The sequence below is a fragment of the Varroa jacobsoni genome, unplaced genomic scaffold, assembly GCF_002532875.2.
Source record: "Varroa jacobsoni isolate VJ856 unplaced genomic scaffold, vjacob_1.0 scaffold_555, whole genome shotgun sequence".
NCBI lineage: Eukaryota > Metazoa > Arthropoda > Arachnida > Mesostigmata > Varroidae > Varroa > Varroa jacobsoni.
This window is the reverse complement of record NW_019213457.1, coordinates 729,438-747,697: the sequence shown is the minus strand read 5'-3', so window position 1 is coordinate 747,697 and position 18,260 is coordinate 729,438. Positions and strand designations below refer to the sequence as shown.

General features: G+C 36.6%; 2 protein-coding genes across 5 annotated transcripts in view; one reads left to right on the top strand and one right to left on the bottom strand.

Annotated features, from left to right (window-relative positions):
- LOC111261403 (uncharacterized) overlaps positions 1 to 18,260 on the bottom strand; it is a 26,691-nt gene that overhangs the window by 4,684 nt on the left and 3,747 nt on the right. For all 3 annotated transcript variants that reach the window (XR_002680958.2, XM_022834861.2, XM_022834863.2), the window contains exons 3-8: positions 14,923 to 15,195; positions 14,092 to 14,654; positions 13,194 to 13,558; positions 11,654 to 11,786; positions 11,167 to 11,311; positions 2,491 to 2,785 (exon numbers count right to left, since the gene is read on the bottom strand). Coding sequence is in view for 2 of the 3 variants with exons in the window: in XM_022834861.2 (XP_022690596.1) it covers positions 2,491 to 2,785; positions 11,167 to 11,311; positions 11,654 to 11,786; positions 13,194 to 13,558; positions 14,092 to 14,654; positions 14,923 to 15,195 (1,774 nt within the window). In the remaining variant the exon portion in view is untranslated. The remainder of the gene's footprint in view (positions 1 to 2,490; positions 2,786 to 11,166; positions 11,312 to 11,653; positions 11,787 to 13,193; positions 13,559 to 14,091; positions 14,655 to 14,922; positions 15,196 to 18,260) is intronic.
- Positions 3,260 to 7,734, top strand: nero (deoxyhypusine hydroxylase nero). Of its 2 annotated transcripts, XM_022834864.2 has the most exons (6): positions 3,260 to 3,423; positions 4,071 to 4,199; positions 4,578 to 4,774; positions 4,901 to 5,139; positions 5,526 to 5,916; positions 6,290 to 7,734. In XM_022834864.2, exons 2-5 carry the CDS (start codon positions 4,088 to 4,090, stop codon positions 5,902 to 5,904), a joined length of 927 nt encoding a protein of 308 aa, XP_022690599.1. In that variant the 5' UTR covers positions 3,260 to 3,423; positions 4,071 to 4,087; the 3' UTR covers positions 5,905 to 5,916; positions 6,290 to 7,734. The 2 variants fall into 2 exon arrangements, with proteins under 2 accessions (XP_022690599.1, XP_086824840.1); XM_086968714.1 differs by lacking the exon at positions 6,290 to 7,734 and having other exon boundaries at positions 5,526 to 6,196.

Genomic DNA, 18,260 nt, shown 5'->3' with positions numbered 1-18,260 from the left:
ATGAAGGTGGAACTAATCACGTTCACATGCCTAAAAAATAAAATATTATAATACCGGCAAAAACACCAGTTTTTTTTTAATTTTTATAAATTTTACAATATAACTTTTTCTCACACGTTAAGCGCTATCGCTAATGTTTTAGTTAAATTTTGCTATGAAACATTTCGTTCTTCGGCGCGGGTCGTTACGCAACGTAGTAAGTCGCAAGACTGCGTTTTCTATCAAATTTTGCTTATTAGACTAAATTATTAGGCTAACTAGTTAATTTCAAAAACACACCTCCCAAAAAATTATCTCGTTGACTGAAAAGGGACACCTTTTAATAGACACAAGCTAGTTTTATAACTCCTTATTTTTTATTTAAAGTAAAATGGAATAGTTGAGATACTCAATAGCCGAGGATCAGGAAGGGGTATCTGTACTGATTTAGATTTACATTAAAATATTCTTTGCGGATTTATTTCCTTGTTGTTATTAACAATCCGAGCTGAATCTATGAAATTAAGAGAGTCGGATTGCCAAAAGAATATCGTCACGGATGATGTACCGAATTTTCATAAAAAAACGGTCATAGGCAGGCAAATAAAGAAAATAATGAAATAATTTGTTACGCTATGTTATATAATATATAAATATTATTTATTGCTGTATGATAATAGATAAACGATTGCTCCCGACGTCATTCTAAAAAAGTACAAGTAAAAAAAATATATCGTCAAACAACGAGCATTTTGTAACTCTAATACTAAAGCATATTTGATAAAAATTTCCAGCTTTCACCTGCAAACAAGGTAATCAGAATCATGTTTGCTTAGCACTCTAACAGGAATATCATTTATAAAATATGCAAGTAAATGCTTATAAATTAAGCAAGTACACGAAATAAGTGCTTTCTTAGGGTTATGCTGAGTTATGCTGTAAGATAAAATATGATTCAAAAAACCCCATCATGACCTAGCATAAAGCGTATCTTCGTCTAATGGGAGGCGATTAGATGATATAGATTATAGGATAAAGGCAACTACAAATGTCATATTTCCACATAACCTCCTGCCGATTGTCCGCATATTTGACAAAACATAATCTTTCCATTTACCAGCGTTTATCGAATGATGCACTATTCCTTATTTTGGGTCATCTTTGCCCAATGTTTTCGTAAGTTTATACATAATTTTTTAGGGAACACTTAACCATGTTTTTCCTAAAAAATTGAACATTTTTAAATTCAACATTAACAGAATAGCTAACAGTTTAACGTTTATTGAGACTAGATGGTGATTTAGATATATGTATATATGTATGTAAATTGCTAATTATTTGCGCACCTGGCACCTCTCAGCAGCAATCTGTACCAACTTTTCCCTCTTCAGAAATAACAACACCATGTAACGAAAATTATCATTTTGAATCCGTGTATTCTTTTGATGATAATTCTTCAAACGTGAACATTAAATGCGTATTATGTGGCTATATTAAAACAGTTTACCACTCGCTTATAAATCATCTAACGAAAATATTCCACAGGTTTCGTTTAAGTAGGATAGTATCAAACTATCGTAACTTAACAATTTAATTCTGTATGGTATGCTAAACAGCATAATTTAATGACAAAATAAATTTTTGGGTAACGAACCTTTCACATGAGCGAAATCCTTAATGCGACTGAAAAAAGCTCAACAGACAACATGGCACAAAACTGCAATTTTCGTTCTCATCTTATCGACCACCACTAGATAAATTAGTATAAAAATAAAGCTAATTAAAGATATCAAAAATACCACAATTTCAATAAAGGAAGCGAGTCCCTTGTGCGGCTGTTTATGTGATATAGTATAAAACCTTTTATCTCTTAGAAGAGCGTGTTATAATTAAATTATCGTTTGACTGCTTAAGTATTTTTCTACGACGTAATTTCTGGTAGCGTTCTACATTCATTTTAACGTGCATCGATGACTCTTCGTGATAGTTACTCTACCCAGCATTTATTAGCATTTTACAGTTTTATTACATATTACAATGTTAGCAATAATTTATATTTTCTCAAGTCATTCAGGTTATTGATTTTAAACAAAAATATCAATCTAATATTTAATATAGTTAATTATGTAGTAGCGAGTTAGCGTGCAGTTCTACTTAAAAAAGCTAATGGCTTGAAGGAATCTGTGAGTACTGAGTATCGTTTTTATTTTGATTATGTCTGTTTGATGAAATCATGGACATCAATCGCTGATGTAGCACACGTTTACTTCCATATGTTGTTAAAAAGTTGGAGGTTTCAAACGATTCGAAATACAAATTTTAACTAAAAATATATCAATAGCCGTTGAATATGCAAGGCCCAAACTCAAAACGTGCAAGAAGATAACCTTCACTAAATTTAGCCTAATATATAAAAATACTGAAACATGATTTGTATACGATGCAACACTTGGTTCTAGCTCACGATCATCGTTATTGTAAGTTTCGATAGCATAATTCGAACAGACTTACCTTATCGCTATACTTCATCTCACTGGCAGGCAATTCGGCAGTGAGATCTGCTGGGAGAACATCAACAGGAAATGGGTCCGTCCGGCGCCATTTGTCGACAACTAAGGAATCTTGCATTGGGATTCCATGAGCAATAGCGACCACGAACGCATGACTACAGGGCAATTGGTATGACCGATAAAATGAGCAGGAACAAGCGAAACCTCGTCCAGGCTGCACTGAGCCTTTTCCAGCAACTGACGAGACAAGATACGTCGATTCGCTTGATGTTTGAGTCACCGAAAACTTGTAAGTTCTGCTCAACAGAAAAACAGTAAGATTATTTAGTTAAGGGTTTTTTTTTATTAACTAATTAATTAAGGTTTATCAGCCGAATGGTCCGATTTTTAGATGCAATGGGTAAAAAAAACTCAGCAACCCGAGTTTTTTAATTTCAAGCCCATACCATTTTCAAAAATATTAAAGATGTATAATGTTTTTCCATAAACTGTCTTTACATTGTTACAAAGATGTAGCTTGTTGCATATAAGTTGCGCATTTCCTACATCTCTACTAAACGTGCGATTGATAAGTAAAACATACGTTGTTTAGGACTTTTTAAATTAACCTATAAAACGAACAATTAGTCTTAATAATAAAGAAATCACCACAAATAGATCTATCAGGTGCATTGTTACTAACGTAACCTGGAGCACGGCGCACCATCTTAAAGGACGCCGCATCACAAGTTTTTTAAGTAATCGAGTGTATAGCAGACTATCGTGTATATAAACAAACTGTATTGCAACTCGAGCAACCAGTTGCTGTAGCACGGTCACGTTGCTCGTTTTGTATAATTTAATTTTTTCGAACTTGTGGGCGATAATTTACGCATAAATTATAGGATCACACGTGGCATCAGCAGCTTCGCAAGCGTTTTGCTAGTGTTAACAGGTAAAAGAAGCGTTTGCATATTGATTTTACTTTTTAAATATTTTAGTTAAAATAAGCAGTTAGAGCAATAACTATTTACGTTTACACAAACTATGTGAATTAGCCAAACGTAGCTCGTGTATTGTCAATGCTGCATTTACTGGGCTTTCAATTTTTAGCTCTTCCGTAGAAGGCAGGATAGGATTGATAGTGTGCAAATGAAGTCTACGGAAAAACGGTTTTATACTTTTCCTACTCCATGCTGAAAAAAACATTTGTGACGGTCTTCGATATCACAAATGGCGTAGGTCACATTTCGTAAAACGTTAACCACCTTAGGTCTTTAAAGAACGAAACAATCAGCGCTACGAACTACAAAGGTGTCAATATGTATGCCCTTAGTTTGCAAGCCTGACCACTCCAAACGTACTGGCGTTTTGTTTAGTATGTAAAACATGTGTAGTAATGTAACCAATATATTTGCCATTCTAAAAATTAATAATTTTTTTGTCTTTGTACCTCATGCATTGTAATGGTGTTTTGCTGTAATGGTACTTTTGGCCTTCCCTTTTCACAAAAATTCGTAGCAATTATGTTAATACTTTAAACAAAATGGAGAATATAAGTAAAAAATGTAAGCTCATTCATTTTGTTACATGGTGTACCAGGAGAGCTAGAAGCCAACATGAAACTCAGAGTTCCCGAAGAGAATTTGCGCCACATAGGAAGAGTGCTTAACGATTCCCAGCGACCATTGAAAGAACGCTTTAGGGCCCTCTTCACCCTCAAAAATCTAGGTAAAGAACATGTGTTCTTATCTGTATTACTAGACATATGTTTGAATTAAAAATTCCTGCTTAAAAAGCATAGTTATGCATTAGGAACAGTTGAAATGGCTTTGAGAAAATGTCACGGGGTGTTTAAGATACGACGGTAGAGAGATAAGACAGAATAGTTACTGCTTTGAAATTTGAAACTTCTTTAAGAAATATGTATGTACATCGTGCAACCTTGCTCACATAGCTCCATTTGTGGTTACCGAAATCAATGTGGAATCAATATAAAATGACACATGAAAACAAATTAAACGAAACCCGAACAGTTTTGCAGGGTTTTAAACGCTAGTGATTTGTGTAGATTTTTTGTCCTCCTCTGTTTGTATCATTTTCGAGAAGAAGGTGGAGTCTCATATATCGGCGAAGGATTTAAGGATAAATCAGCGTTACTACTTCATGAACTTGCATACTGTTTGGGTCAAACACAAGATCCTTCAGCGATTCCTGTGCTCATCAGGGTACTCGAAGACCAGGGGATGGAACCCATAGTGAGGCATGAGGCTGGCGAAGCACTCGGCGCTCTCGGATGCCAGAAGGTTAGTACTAAAAGAGCAAAACCTAATGCGTTTCGACTTCTTTTTTTTACTACTTGATGCATCTTTAAAAGTTTCTAAAGCATCTAACAGCATGAACAATCTCCCGTATTGCAATGCTTCCCACAGGGTGTGCCCGTTCTGCTGAAATACGAAAATGACCCAAACCCAGTAATCGCAGAGACGTGCCAGCTGGCTCTGAAAAGGCTCCAGTTTGTAGAGACCGAAGAATATGTGGCTCTTCAGGATGAACTAAAGCTGCTGCCCTACAAGTCAATAGACCCGGCACCACCTTTTCGCAAAAATTCTTTAAGTGTGGGGGAACTTAAAAATATTTTGCTTGATAGCAAGCAATCACTTTGGAGCAGGTATTTTAAAATGTGACAATGTGTATGGATTAATAGCATTTTTGTGGGAAAGAATGCTCAATTTCCAAAAAATGTACGATAGGTTGTATGAGGCATTCAAAAATTACGCAACTGTAACGGAACTGCAAATTTTCGGCTCAGCTTCTCATAGACATCGCATGGGAGTGCTAAAAATAACGGCTTTATTAAGTATTGTTGGATTGCGTCTCTACAGTGTGTCTTTAAAGCATATTGCTAAACTTCTTCAACACCTTACCATTGCGTAACTTTTCGAATAGCCTGTAATAAGCCACATTATCTTATCTGCTCTGTACATAGCTACTCAGTAATACAGAAACTCATCACAACAATGGCAGACGTGCTGAATACGTATCTTTTCTTTCCAGATATCGAACGATGTTCTCTTTGCGTAATCTTGGGACCCCAGATGCAATATGTATACTAGGAGAAGCTCTTTTTTGCCCTTCTAGCGCGCTACTTCGCCATGAAGTTGCATACGTGTTTGGCCAGATGCAAAACAAAGGTTCAATCCCATTCCTTCAACGTTGTTTAGAGAACACTCGTGAACTGGCAATGGTACGTCACGAGTGTGCTGAAGCTCTGGGTAGCATTGCTTCCGAGACATGCTTGGCTATATTGCAGCGATTTCTAGACGATCCTGAAGACGTCGTCCGTGAAAGCTGCGAAGTAGCACTAGATATGTGCGAGTACGAAAATTCAACGGAGTTTCAATATGCCGACACTTTAGCTAAACGGCAAAACTAAAATATCGTAATGGTACGTTACGTAGAGAAGTTCTTATTGACAAGATATTTTTGGACATCGAAGTCGAAGATTACGCTCCTGTAGAATATGAAACACAAATACTTGGGGACTGATTCGAAATTACTTAGTGGTAATTTTTCTCCGAACTTGAATAGTTATATCCTATGAAGGAAAGTAACAAGTTATCAATAGCACGCCACGTAAGACAGTTCGGTGGACCATGATATCAAATATCCTCGGGAAAAAGTTAATAGAAAAATAGTTAATAATAAATCATGCAGTCACTTTTTGACTTTTCGTTAAATGATTAAATTTGATAATGTGATGTCTAACGTACTATGCATATAGTTCTTCTATAGCCTCTATTACAATCACGCATTTTCAGGTACCCCGTTACGATTATTCCACTACTGTTATTTCCACTATTATGTCAGAGATTTATTATTGCACCAACACGAGAAGTGGAAATTCCTTAGTGGAGCTTTTAGTACTGGGAAGTACGAAGAACCATTCTGTTGGCCACTTGTTCACACTTGTGCACACATAGTGCTTTGCAAGAATCAGTGTTTCTATTAAGAACCTTCATTCGGTCGTGTTTATTTTCTCTCCATCGTTAGAATTTTTAATTGATTAGGTGTACAACCAAAAGTTTTCCTTATGGCAGACTGATATATTTTGAATAGTTTTCGCGATTTTATTGTCTTGCGTCCTCTTGTCAAAACAGTATTGTGTCGTAAGTGCAATTTCAAAAGCTCCTTACATTCAAGGGTATTCAAGTATATTTTCGATACCGTACTGTGCACTTCGTCGAAAGCAGCTCGGAACATCTGTGCACTGTAACGACGCTGCCGGGGACAGGACAAGTAAAGTTTGAAACCGATGTTTGGAACCTAGAGGATGCCTTCTACTTTTGCTGATCGTTTGTAAACTTAAGCTTGCATATCTCTTTCGGAGATGAAGAAGGAATATAATAATCCAAAAAAAGAACTATGGCTTAAAGCTGCATCTCACTCAGTATCGTCCGCTTTTAATGACAGATTTTTTCACAAAATCGGCACTGTGTTTGTGTGTGCCATCAAAATGGTGGCTTCAGAGTAAAAGCTAAGACCCAGGGTCTAACAAAATCTTTACCCAGAAAAGATTAACTTCAGTGGGAACATGGAGGTCTGATTCATTGTAAATTGCTTCCTACGAACCTTGCCACGTTTATTCGGTCCGAGTCAATGAAGCTGTTCAAGAATGAAAACCCGACAAGCTAGATCAAATCATTCTACTATACGACAAAAATGTGGCACAAAGATCTAGATCAGCTGGTTGTTGAACATATTTGCTTTGTGGATATCGCAAGAGCTCGCAATATGTCAATAAGGGTGATAAACCTTTCGGGAATAGTGCGGTTGGATGAGGAGCTAACGCCAAATACAACGTAGAAATTCCCAACACCACCCACGTTTAGTCGACAAGACAGCGAAAACCTTGAGAAAACACAAACTGGGAAACACACACTACATAAAAGACGACGGAATCGTCCTATTAGTCCTATTGGTCGCTCATTAGTCGATAAGTTACGACCTCCAACGATTTATAAGAAACAGCCAGCTTCGAGCAAACCGCGAACGGTCAAATGCAGTTCGTTACTGATCGTTCGCGGATAGTTATTAATGAATGAAGTGGTTTCCAGATTTACTCTGGTTAGGTGTAGTGATTAAATATGCTGATAATACAGTGTCGTAGTGATTAAAATGATTGCAAACTCACTTCCAAATTTCGAGACCGTGCTACGGATAATTTTCGTCATATCAGAAATAAAAAGAAATGTGCTCAAAAACATGGCACGGAACGCATTCATTACAGCAAATTATCATACAGGATTACTGCTATTTAGTTTTGGAGGAGACCCTAAAACTCCTTTATTCCAAATCGCAAGCTCGAGCATGTTTCAGCTTTTCACATTTTCTCAAATGTGAGATAAAAGCCACCAAACCATAATAACGTCTATGCGAACGTGTTTCATCGTACATACCAAACTACTTCGCTACTTGCCAACAATTTCACAGTTCTCAGAGCAATTCGATTCAGCTGATTGCTTGGCTTGCTTATTTAAAGCTTTGTTGTTTTGTATATTTGACTTTACTAAATGCTAATTATTCTTTCACAGTTAATGATTATGTCACACAGCCACAACATAAGATCTCTAGGATGTTCGTCAGTTGGCTTTTGCGATTTAGGGTATGTTCTGCGCAAAGAATAAAAATAAGATGCAGGTGGGATTATTAGATGACGTATTTTTGTGCCATAGATCCGTGTATGTATCATAGTTTAGTGCATCATGTAAAATTATTGCCAGAATAGACACGTTCATCAGCGGACGAATACTTATGTCGGTTCAAGTTTCTTCAAAGACCTGTGGTGCATAATTATTGCTTTTTAGGAACTATCTTCTTCTTTTTAATCAATCACCTTCGGCTTTACCATTTACGAAAATGTTTTCAGAATAAAAAGGAAACATTTCGATGACACTGTTACACACAAGATCTCTTTGATGACATATATTTAACTTATTTAAATGACATTTTAATTTTTCTTACCGCCAGGGACGTTGCGTTAGTAGATTTTGTGTATGGCTTACTCGTCGGTGGAGCACTATTAGCACGATAACCAAGCGACCCAGAGTTTTTGTGAGTAAGAACTCCAACTTACCAACCTTGGTATACTGTATAATTTCAATTCACTACAATTGAAAACGTAAGGAAATCAAAGAGTCTAAGCATTCTATTGATGTAACCACAACTCTTGAGATTTATCCCTGCGTAGAGATGTTAGCACTCGTTTTGGTAAAGTGTTAGTTTCTTTCACTGGCACGCAAACTTCAGCTCCACTTTTCGGATGCAAAGAAAACTCATATTCTTGTTTCCACTATGTATAGGTTTACGAGAAGGTTACGCAATCCTCTAAAGGAGAGGATTTTAATCGAAATTTGAGAAATAAAACTCATTTTTGCTTTCTTCCTTGTTTTGAATTGAAATCAGTATTAAGGGCTAAACTTAACATGAATTGCACGCTAGGTTATCTTTGAAACATTCGAATGTTAATGGGTTTGCTCGCTTCCATAGGTAAAAGTAGCTTCCTCATCTTTGTATATTACATGCCATTCCTTGATCCGGATACTAGTGAATCACAATAAAATATGAGTGGATTGAAGTATAAAACCACTTTTTCGTCACCTCCTGCGCACTTGCACTACGGGTAAAAGTAAATAAAGTTGGCTTCAACCTCTAGCTTTATCTATATGCTAAGATACACCATTGATTGATGACAAGATATTAATGTTCAGACATATTGCTCGTAACCTTTTTATAGGATCTAAGTATAGAAAATGAAAAGAAGGTCGTTTATTCCAGCAATAGAGCTAATAAAACGCGTTGCTACTCGATCACACGTAATTATTCTGCAAAGTCAGAAAATGGTTTGTTTCATCTAGAAGCCAGCTGTTCATCCTTTTGCTTTTTTAGTTAGGATATTAGAGCATTTCTATACTTTTCCGTCAGTAGTATTCCCGGAGGTATAAAAATCACGTTAAAAAATAAGCCATTTGAATCCTATTTTTGAAATAATCAAGCAGGCAGCGGGAATGTATAGTCCTAAACGAAATGGCTATTCTTTTTGCTGCTATTAGAAAGTATCTGACTTCGGTGGAGGCATTATCCCGTTTAAGTAAGATTTTTGCGAAGCTGGATGAAAAATATATATCGGCAACGGCTGCCTGCGACAACAACCGTGGCTTGCTCATTCATTATTTTACAATAGTATTTGCTAAAGTCACCAAGGCCAATAACATCCCTTATAGAAATCATAATAAGTGGGTTCCTTGACCTTGCACAGTATTTTTGTATCCGAGATTTAGCAAGTTAATAGGAAAAAGCCTTTCTTTAGTATCATTACGCAGCTTCCGATATTAGTGAAATATCTTAATAGGGATGTTGATGAAACAATAATGAACTAAATAATAAGAGGCTGTAGAGAATTCTAGCAGCTGTAGAGAATTGCAAGCAAGAAGGATATCGTGTGCTTAATCTTCCATACCTGTATAGTATTTCTTCGAAAGGTTCCCAAAATAAGGATTTACAAACTTCACAAGCAAACGCTAAGCGGTCTCTTGCCATTTTTCATATAACGCGTCGATACCTAAAGAAACACAGGATCGAACATAACATACCTTTCTAGAATTGCAACCAATCGCATAGCCATACGGCAGTGAGTGCAACGAAATCTCATTCATTCACTAAAAATAACAGAATTAGCGCTCCAGCAAAAGGACATGGAAACTATTTTCTCTTGTTCTACATGAACAATACTAACCGAAACTCTAGAGGTAACGAACGCGACCTATTTGTATAGTACATTCATCTTATTGATTAAAATATGAGGACACTTCAACGTTGTGTACCCCAGTTGAACTACCCCAGGTACGTCATTAAAATGGAAGTGCATGGTAGAATAAGCACGCTGTCTAGATATACCGACCACAAATGAACCAGCAACAGCAGTTAGCAGGCGTTCACCATTAACTTCACTATCCGTTCAAACAAACTTTTGTTTTACAGAGATTAACTAAAAGAAGATCAAGTCTATATAAACTATATTCAAAATACTGGCTCATTCTCTGTTATCCCCATTGAAGAATTCTTTGGACGATTAATTTACAATGAAACTCCGCAGAAATCCAGGAAGAAGATCCTGGCTTGCCCAGAAAAACCCGCGTTTTTTTGCGTGCACGAAAGGGACACCAATACCGTCGAATAAATAGTCAGAAGAAACGCAATTAGATATATCCAGCTGCAAGTTTCTTCGCTTTCTGTTGTAAGTCATCGGTCATAGAATGTCATAGCATAGCTGGCTTATTTTAACGGAAGCATGTCACAACTGCATTAGCTCATTTATGATTACCTACAAACCGTTTTGATCTTGGTGAAAACGTTTTTCTTGTTTTATCTGAGCTCGGCGGCTCACTACTTTTGGTCTCATTTCGACCATACGTTGTATCACTTTGTGAAGATAACTTTTCTTTTCTTTAGGACATTCTCTTAAATTGTTAACCATAGGTTAGTCTTAATATAATTCAAAAACTTTTCGCATTTATTCACACACGCTAAAATAACTTGCGTGTAAACAGACATGCGTACATCACCTGCAAATGAAATATTGTGGATCTAGAAAAAGAGCGTTTATATTACTGAATGCACTGCAAAGGTTCTTACTAACCTGGATATTCGGACCTGTGTTAGCACATGTAATGCTGCGTAGTCAGAACAAAGAGATATTAGTCTCGCTTCGTGTTCCACCATCTTCATATGATACTCCCGAATATCGCACAAAAGTCTCTCTGTATTTGTTTGTTCAATAATTCCTGTTAAAAAAGAAGGAATTATTCTTGACGTTCCCTGGTCAAAACTGCGGAAATCAATAATTTGAAACGGAAACAAATCCTGCGTGTCGCTCATCAGCACCGTCAGCACACCTTAACAGTAATGTATTTGAAAAATGAGTCTGACCGCGCCACACGCAATATTGCCCATTGCGGCATTACGGTGCTGAGAGGTTTTAGTCTTAACAAAGAAGTCGTAGCACACACCTTGTTGTTCCTGATGACTTGCTGTACTTAAATCAATAAACCACTGTCCAGAAAAACGCCTGACTTACTTAAACGAAATCCTTACCCGTGTATTTTTCTTTATTAAAATTTACTTACCTGTAACCGCATACACTAGGTTACAGAGTGCATCTGAAAGTGTCTGCGACCGTTCGCACACAAGGGACATGAATTGCGACAAGACCTCGACCCGGTCGTTCATTCCGTTTGCGAAAGGCACCATTCCCTCCCGCTAAAGATATTGAACAAAAAAATATAATTAGGAAAATGTTTAGTTCCAGTGCAACTATAGGAAGTATTTTTTTAGTACGGTTTCACAGAGTATCCAGGTTTTTTTTGGTAAAAGTATGTTGAGTGGTTGGAAAAGCATTGACGGTATTTTTAGCTAAATGGTTTTAAAATCTCAAACCTCAGGTAATATGAGCTGCATCAGGTCGGCGTTGGTGTCATTTGAAAGTTGATTTAATTAATTAGAAAAAATAGCAATAGCAAATGTGCTAAAATTGTTACAGCGCATTAATTCAGATTTGAGGTAAAGCGCGCAGGATATGTGTGAAATTTCGCCGAAAAATTGAAATTTATTTAATTATTTATTTATATTCAATTGCAATTTATTTTATTTTTCAACTTTATTACAGGAAACGTACAAATACTGCCCAAATCCGTTTGTACCGTTCCATAGTTAAGTATTGTACTGTTGTATTGTTGTACAGTAAAAAAAAATGTACCGTTTGTAGTTAAAATACGTCTCCCGAGGAACTGTTTAAACGTAGTTGTGTCGCTTTCATTCTTGAAAATTCAATGTGAAACATTCTTTTCGTGGCAGTAAGCCAATTACGAAAGAAATAGATGAAAATATAGCGAAACTTGAGTAAAAACTGACACACGAGCAGCTATAACATCGCCATGGAACTAAATATTCAGAACAACATAGTTTTAAGCCATTTGAAGAAATCAGGCTACAAAAGGAAGCTCGACATTTGGGTGCCATACGAATTGACGCAATAGATTTCATTCGATCATACACACTGGTCTGCGAAACTCCACAAAAGCGCACTGAAACCGAGCTAGTTTTAAAATGATTGATTACCGCTGATCAAAAATTTATCATATTACAACAATAATGTGCAAAAAAAATCACGATCAAATAAAGGAAAAGCTACATAATTTGTACCAGACCACATTCATCTTTCGCTACCCGGCAACAATTGAAAGAACGTGAATAGGAAATTCTTCTCCATGCCCCATATAGCCGCAGAAATCTAAAACTATTACAGTAATGGGGTTATAATGTTACCAGAAAATGGCAGAAAGTCATCAGTCAAACAACTTAACAATATTGTTTTGAAATAACAAAATAAAAAATAAATACTTCAAATTTTGCTTAAAAACCGTCAGTACTTTCTCGAGTACTCAATATTTAGCTATGAAACGGTCTATTGTGCTAATCGTGAAGTCAGTCCTATCACACATAAGACACTTCGAACTATAAATAATAATGAGCGCACAGTAAGCAAGATAAGCTTGACTATGCTATTCAACAGAGGTAGTAAATCTTGACATCAATTAAAGTATTACTAAGGGTGCTTAAGTTCCAGTGTCACAGTAACGAAACGTTACTAGCTCTTTCTTGTCTTACCCTAAATCCAGCCCACATTTCCCTGGTGGGATGCCATTGCGTGTTGAAGTATTTCGCAAAGCGTGGCTCAATTTGATCAAGCTTTTTTAGATGTTCATTGTAATTTTTTTCTTGGAGGCCAGAAAACATCCCTCGAAGTGTTTTGCAAATTTTTTCTTGAATTAGTGGCGGTAACTCCAAGCGTGTCATCTCTTTTAGCATAGAACGCACTACATGAAAATGACAATAAAGTACACACTTTGCCCCTTCGAATAGTGTAGAAAGCGAATTTTTAAGTCGGCGGTGTTGTTCCCTGTCGAGTAATATACAGTGAACGTCACGAGCAGCTGGTTGGTTGTGGCCGATGAACACGGTCAATAAAAGGCCTGTACAGGGACATCGACAAATAAAACATGAATTACTTAAAGTGTAGATCTATAAAATATATTTGCCCTAAACCACTTTAAACTCAGCCTCCTAAAATTTATATGTCGAGTTGGCAGTGTAGAGGTTTGCGACACTGATGCGAATTGTGTGTAGTCCTATTTACAACAATTTATTATACATAGATAGTTTTGGCTATGTAGTTCAGAATTTTATGACCGCATTACAGTCGCCGTCATTATATGTTACAAAATTAAGTGAATTAAAGTGAATAATTATTTTTGTTCATAATAATCCACATAATAACGATCAACATTTGACAAAAAATGTATTTGACGTCTAACTAGCAAGTACGAATTATATCTTTCTACCAAATAAGCCTTGAAAACAGCTTTCCGACATAAGAGTTCCTGTTTTCATACTTATAGATTAATGCAATAAGAATGCTAGGATGCGGTTACGAGTAAAACTCGTGACAGAATCACACAAGACACAACATCTAAAAGTTATACTCGCTGTGAATAAATTAACTTACCAGCCATAAGTCGAATTGGTTTCATAAGAATGGCGAAAGCGAAAGGTCCTCCAAGTCCTTGGGCGTCATGTCCCGAGAACGATACTAGTGAAAAATCAGGATTCATGGCAAAGTGATACCCAGCATCAAATAAGAGAATTTCTGGGTAAAGGGCGAACTTCCTTTTCATATGACCAGTCTGGAAAAAAACCGCTACTAACTCAAATGACGTGGTAGATACGATTACAGATGAGCTGCTGTCAGGATCGCACTCGTTTAACTTGTGGAGCTCTTGTATGAGAATATGGACTGGAGCAGGATCACCTCGGAGAGTCAATTTTTCCGGTAATTCAGTTAGCTGCTGAAGCGAAAGCGCCCTGTATCCTTCGGGTGGCCCCGACCCGAGGTCGTCATCTGGCTCCGGCTCTTCCTCTGTACCAACGCTGACTGCGATGTTGCTCCCTAGACCGGACGCAGGTATGGGCGAGGCTTGCGGGTGGCTGATCCCATGGGAGTCATCGACGAGCTCATCTCCATCCAACGCAGCTGTTATATCATGTTCGCCCGTAGCCTCGCCTACACCGCTGAGAACGAAACCCATATTATCTATAATATGTATAATAACACATATATATATATAAATAATACGGCTTTTCATGTTTGCAAAATGTACGTAGTAACCAATACAAGCCCTTTTTGGTATCAATACAGTGCTAAATCGGAACTTACATGCCATTCTAGTCATGACATAACACATTAGGCGTAATTTTTGTATGTACACAATCCGGATGGTACCTGATGTATCAATAGTCAACTGTATTAAATAAGGCATTTAAATATTATGGAACTTACTCAAGAGAATCGTCACCTACGTCATCTTGCGAATGACCTCCCTGTGCTTGCTGCTGAAGGTTAACAGACGTTGAAACTGAAATTGGCGAAACTTGCGGCTGAGGTGTTTCAGTCCGGCTCTGGTTTATCGCATCGACTCCCGAACCTTGCGATGCTCCTGAAGCCGAACTTTGGGCTCTATCGGCGTGTTCGTGGCTTGGATCCAATTTAAATAAAAGAATACAATCCATCTTCCGTTCGTATTTTACTACAACGGATGCCTTACAATTTCGACTGAAATAAAAGTACAAATAGAGTCGAAATCATTACAGACGCAATCTGCAATATTTTCTCCTATGTAATCAGGTAATTAGATAAGCAATGAAGTTGGGTTAACTAGGTGAACGGAAGTCGATTGGCTAATAGTTTGTTTAAAAATCTAAGTGATATTTTGGTGGTCTAATACAGATCGCGTCCGTATACTCTCACATCCGTATCCCATCGGCCCGTTTATTTTAAAGCTAGCCAATAACTATGTGCAGCAGTTTAGTAATTGTTAAGCAATTGACAACTAGTGAAATTCGCTTAATAATTAGTCATACGGGCAATTCACTTTGGAGAATTATTATGTTTCTAATCTGAAAACATCCGCCAAACGTTATTTTTAAAGCGTATGCAAAACATTCTTATATCACAATAATAAAGACCGGAAAACTAACTTTCACACTAAGTGATTTGTAGAAACGGACTATTGTTTTCAAAAATTTTATTGGTTGAAACTAACTGCATCAATTAATAAAGCTTTCATAAAATAAAACAAAATAAATTTAAAAAGTCCTTAAAGACGCGAAATTAAATGAACTAGGCGTTTGATCCCTAAAAAATAATAGAAATCGATTTCCTGTGATCTATAGTAAACCGCAAAATAGTAAAAGGTGTGTGAGGACAGGGGCGATCATAGAAAATTGCTTGAGCCTTTCAAATAAGACAAAGCGGTACAAAATACGCACCAGATTTGGAATTTTTCGTTGAAAAATAAAGCTTAGCATCAGAATTAGGATTCGAAATGGTTCCTTAAATATTCAAACAAACGCTTGAAAAGGAAGGAAATCATCAGAGTTTTTGAGAAATGACGCTAGTCGAAAGCGATTATCACAAAATAAGTTCGTATTTTTAGCGGTGTTGAATTGTACATGTTCATTCATCAACAAAGCAATTCTGATTTAGCTCTTAATAGCTTTCACCGTAAAAAATATTAGCTCCTTACTTGCCCCGCACATGCACGTATAATCCTAAAGATTTATATACTGACCGAGTGGCGTTTATAAATTATGATAATGCTATAATTCTTAGAATTAAAACTTCCCGTAAAGTAAGCCCTGTTTTATGCCCTGTTTTACCGCAACGTGCAACAGATCATACCTGAATCGATTTACCATGTGTATTTCCGTGTATATTTACAAAAACAGTGCAGTGGACTTCATATATAGATTTATAGTCAAACATATTTCGAAAAAAGGGAATGAGACAAGTCAATATTAACTATAATAAACTAGTATATAGGTCGTTTACTTCATGTACTATTTGTGAGAACTACTGCCTGATCACAATTTCAACTTTTGTCCTTCCAAGGCTTGGGATTTCTGGACGAAAATCAGTATGTTTTTTAAAAAAAAAAGATAAGAGCAACACACCTACTTTATATAGTCCAAGACCTGGCTATTCATACAAACCACAATCCTTTCGACAGTCTTTACTTCGATCAGTCTAAGGCTTTTGTTTGAGTAAACCACCCAATATTTTTACCTAACTAAAATTTAAAACTGTATAACTATCTATTTGAGCCCTTTTTTGCGTATGAATTAATAATGGTTTTAATAATTATAATAATTGCCCTTCAGATGCCCCGCACAGCAACTGTTTAGGGGAGTATTTGATCTTGTATATTTCGGGCAGCGAAAAGAATACGTTTTATTTCGTTCTGAAATGAGCTGGCTTTTCTTTGAAAAAGTGTCACGTATAACTTTTTAGCAATGAATCAATACAAGTCGTAAAATTTTTCAAAAAACCTTAGAACTACGGCAGTACAGGAACTTTTGTAGTCATATAATTCAGTCTCATATGAAAAGCTACACTAGTCTGTAACGCTCTATCGCTATCTTATAATGAACCCGCTGGAATTTGGCAAAAACTTTTAAAGAACGTTTAATTGTTCGCAAACTTACTATTGTGAGATCTAGCCAGCATATTATGAGAGGCACAGGAAAGTAATAAAGAATGTACGCATAAATCTATGAAGTTATTATTAGCTGCGGAGGTCTCCAGTGAGAAGATAGATTTGACTGCATTGTAAACTTTATATTGCCGCAGGTATATAATTATATCATGAGCTTCCTAATCAAGGACATCCCCAAAGTAACCCCCAAAGATCTAATAACCTGGAATGAGCTAAGTAAAATTTGCAACTGTTGTTGCGGAAACAGGAAAGAACCAAAATATTCTCTTCCCGTGTTGTTAAAACGCTAAGTTAATAATTACTATGATATGCACTTTATGTATGACAACCTTTACTTGGCTTAATAGAAGTATGCCCAAATATATTCAAAAATAATTTAAGGCGCCACCCTTTTTAATCAACTTATATAACCTTACGTCTTTAATGGCAAAGCAACTTCTTTTCAGCTGGAATGCTTTTCTATGGTAGCTACAACAGAACTACAGCAAACTGATTTAGAGCTGCAGTTACAGTACACTTTCTAAACTTTGATCTGATTTCTCAATATTAAACACGAAAGAATCACGCTCAAATCAACCTTAGGTGCAGTATCCTATAAACCTCACAACTTTGTTTTATATACTGTTTAGTTCCAGCGAAATAGAACCCAAGTTTCGCAACATCTTTTAGCTCACCACTTGTTTTACCAGTTGGCTAGTCTCAAAGACCACAGTCATTTCGAGACGATGTTCCTATAACTCAGTGCCCATTAATTACTTCTTTAAGGTTATATAAAATAGATGCTTATGTAAGCAAACCATCAACTATCCATCAGGTAAAGGTTTTGTGTTTGAAGTTCGGCACCCTCGTTAGGCAATGCATCAGGTGCCTGACTCTTAGTTCGAAACGAAGTGTTTCCACGCTGAGATTCGAACCTAGACCATCACGAGTCCCTAAATTCTACCACGGAAATACGCAGTTCATTACACCATCACTAAAGTCACTACTCAGAACTGAAAAACCAACAACAACTCAACCAACTCAACCAGTGATCGAGTAGATCGATTATATGTCTCAATCAATCATTTAATATTTTAAGACTTGATCAGAATTTAGGGAAACTATGTTTATTACGTGTTGTTAT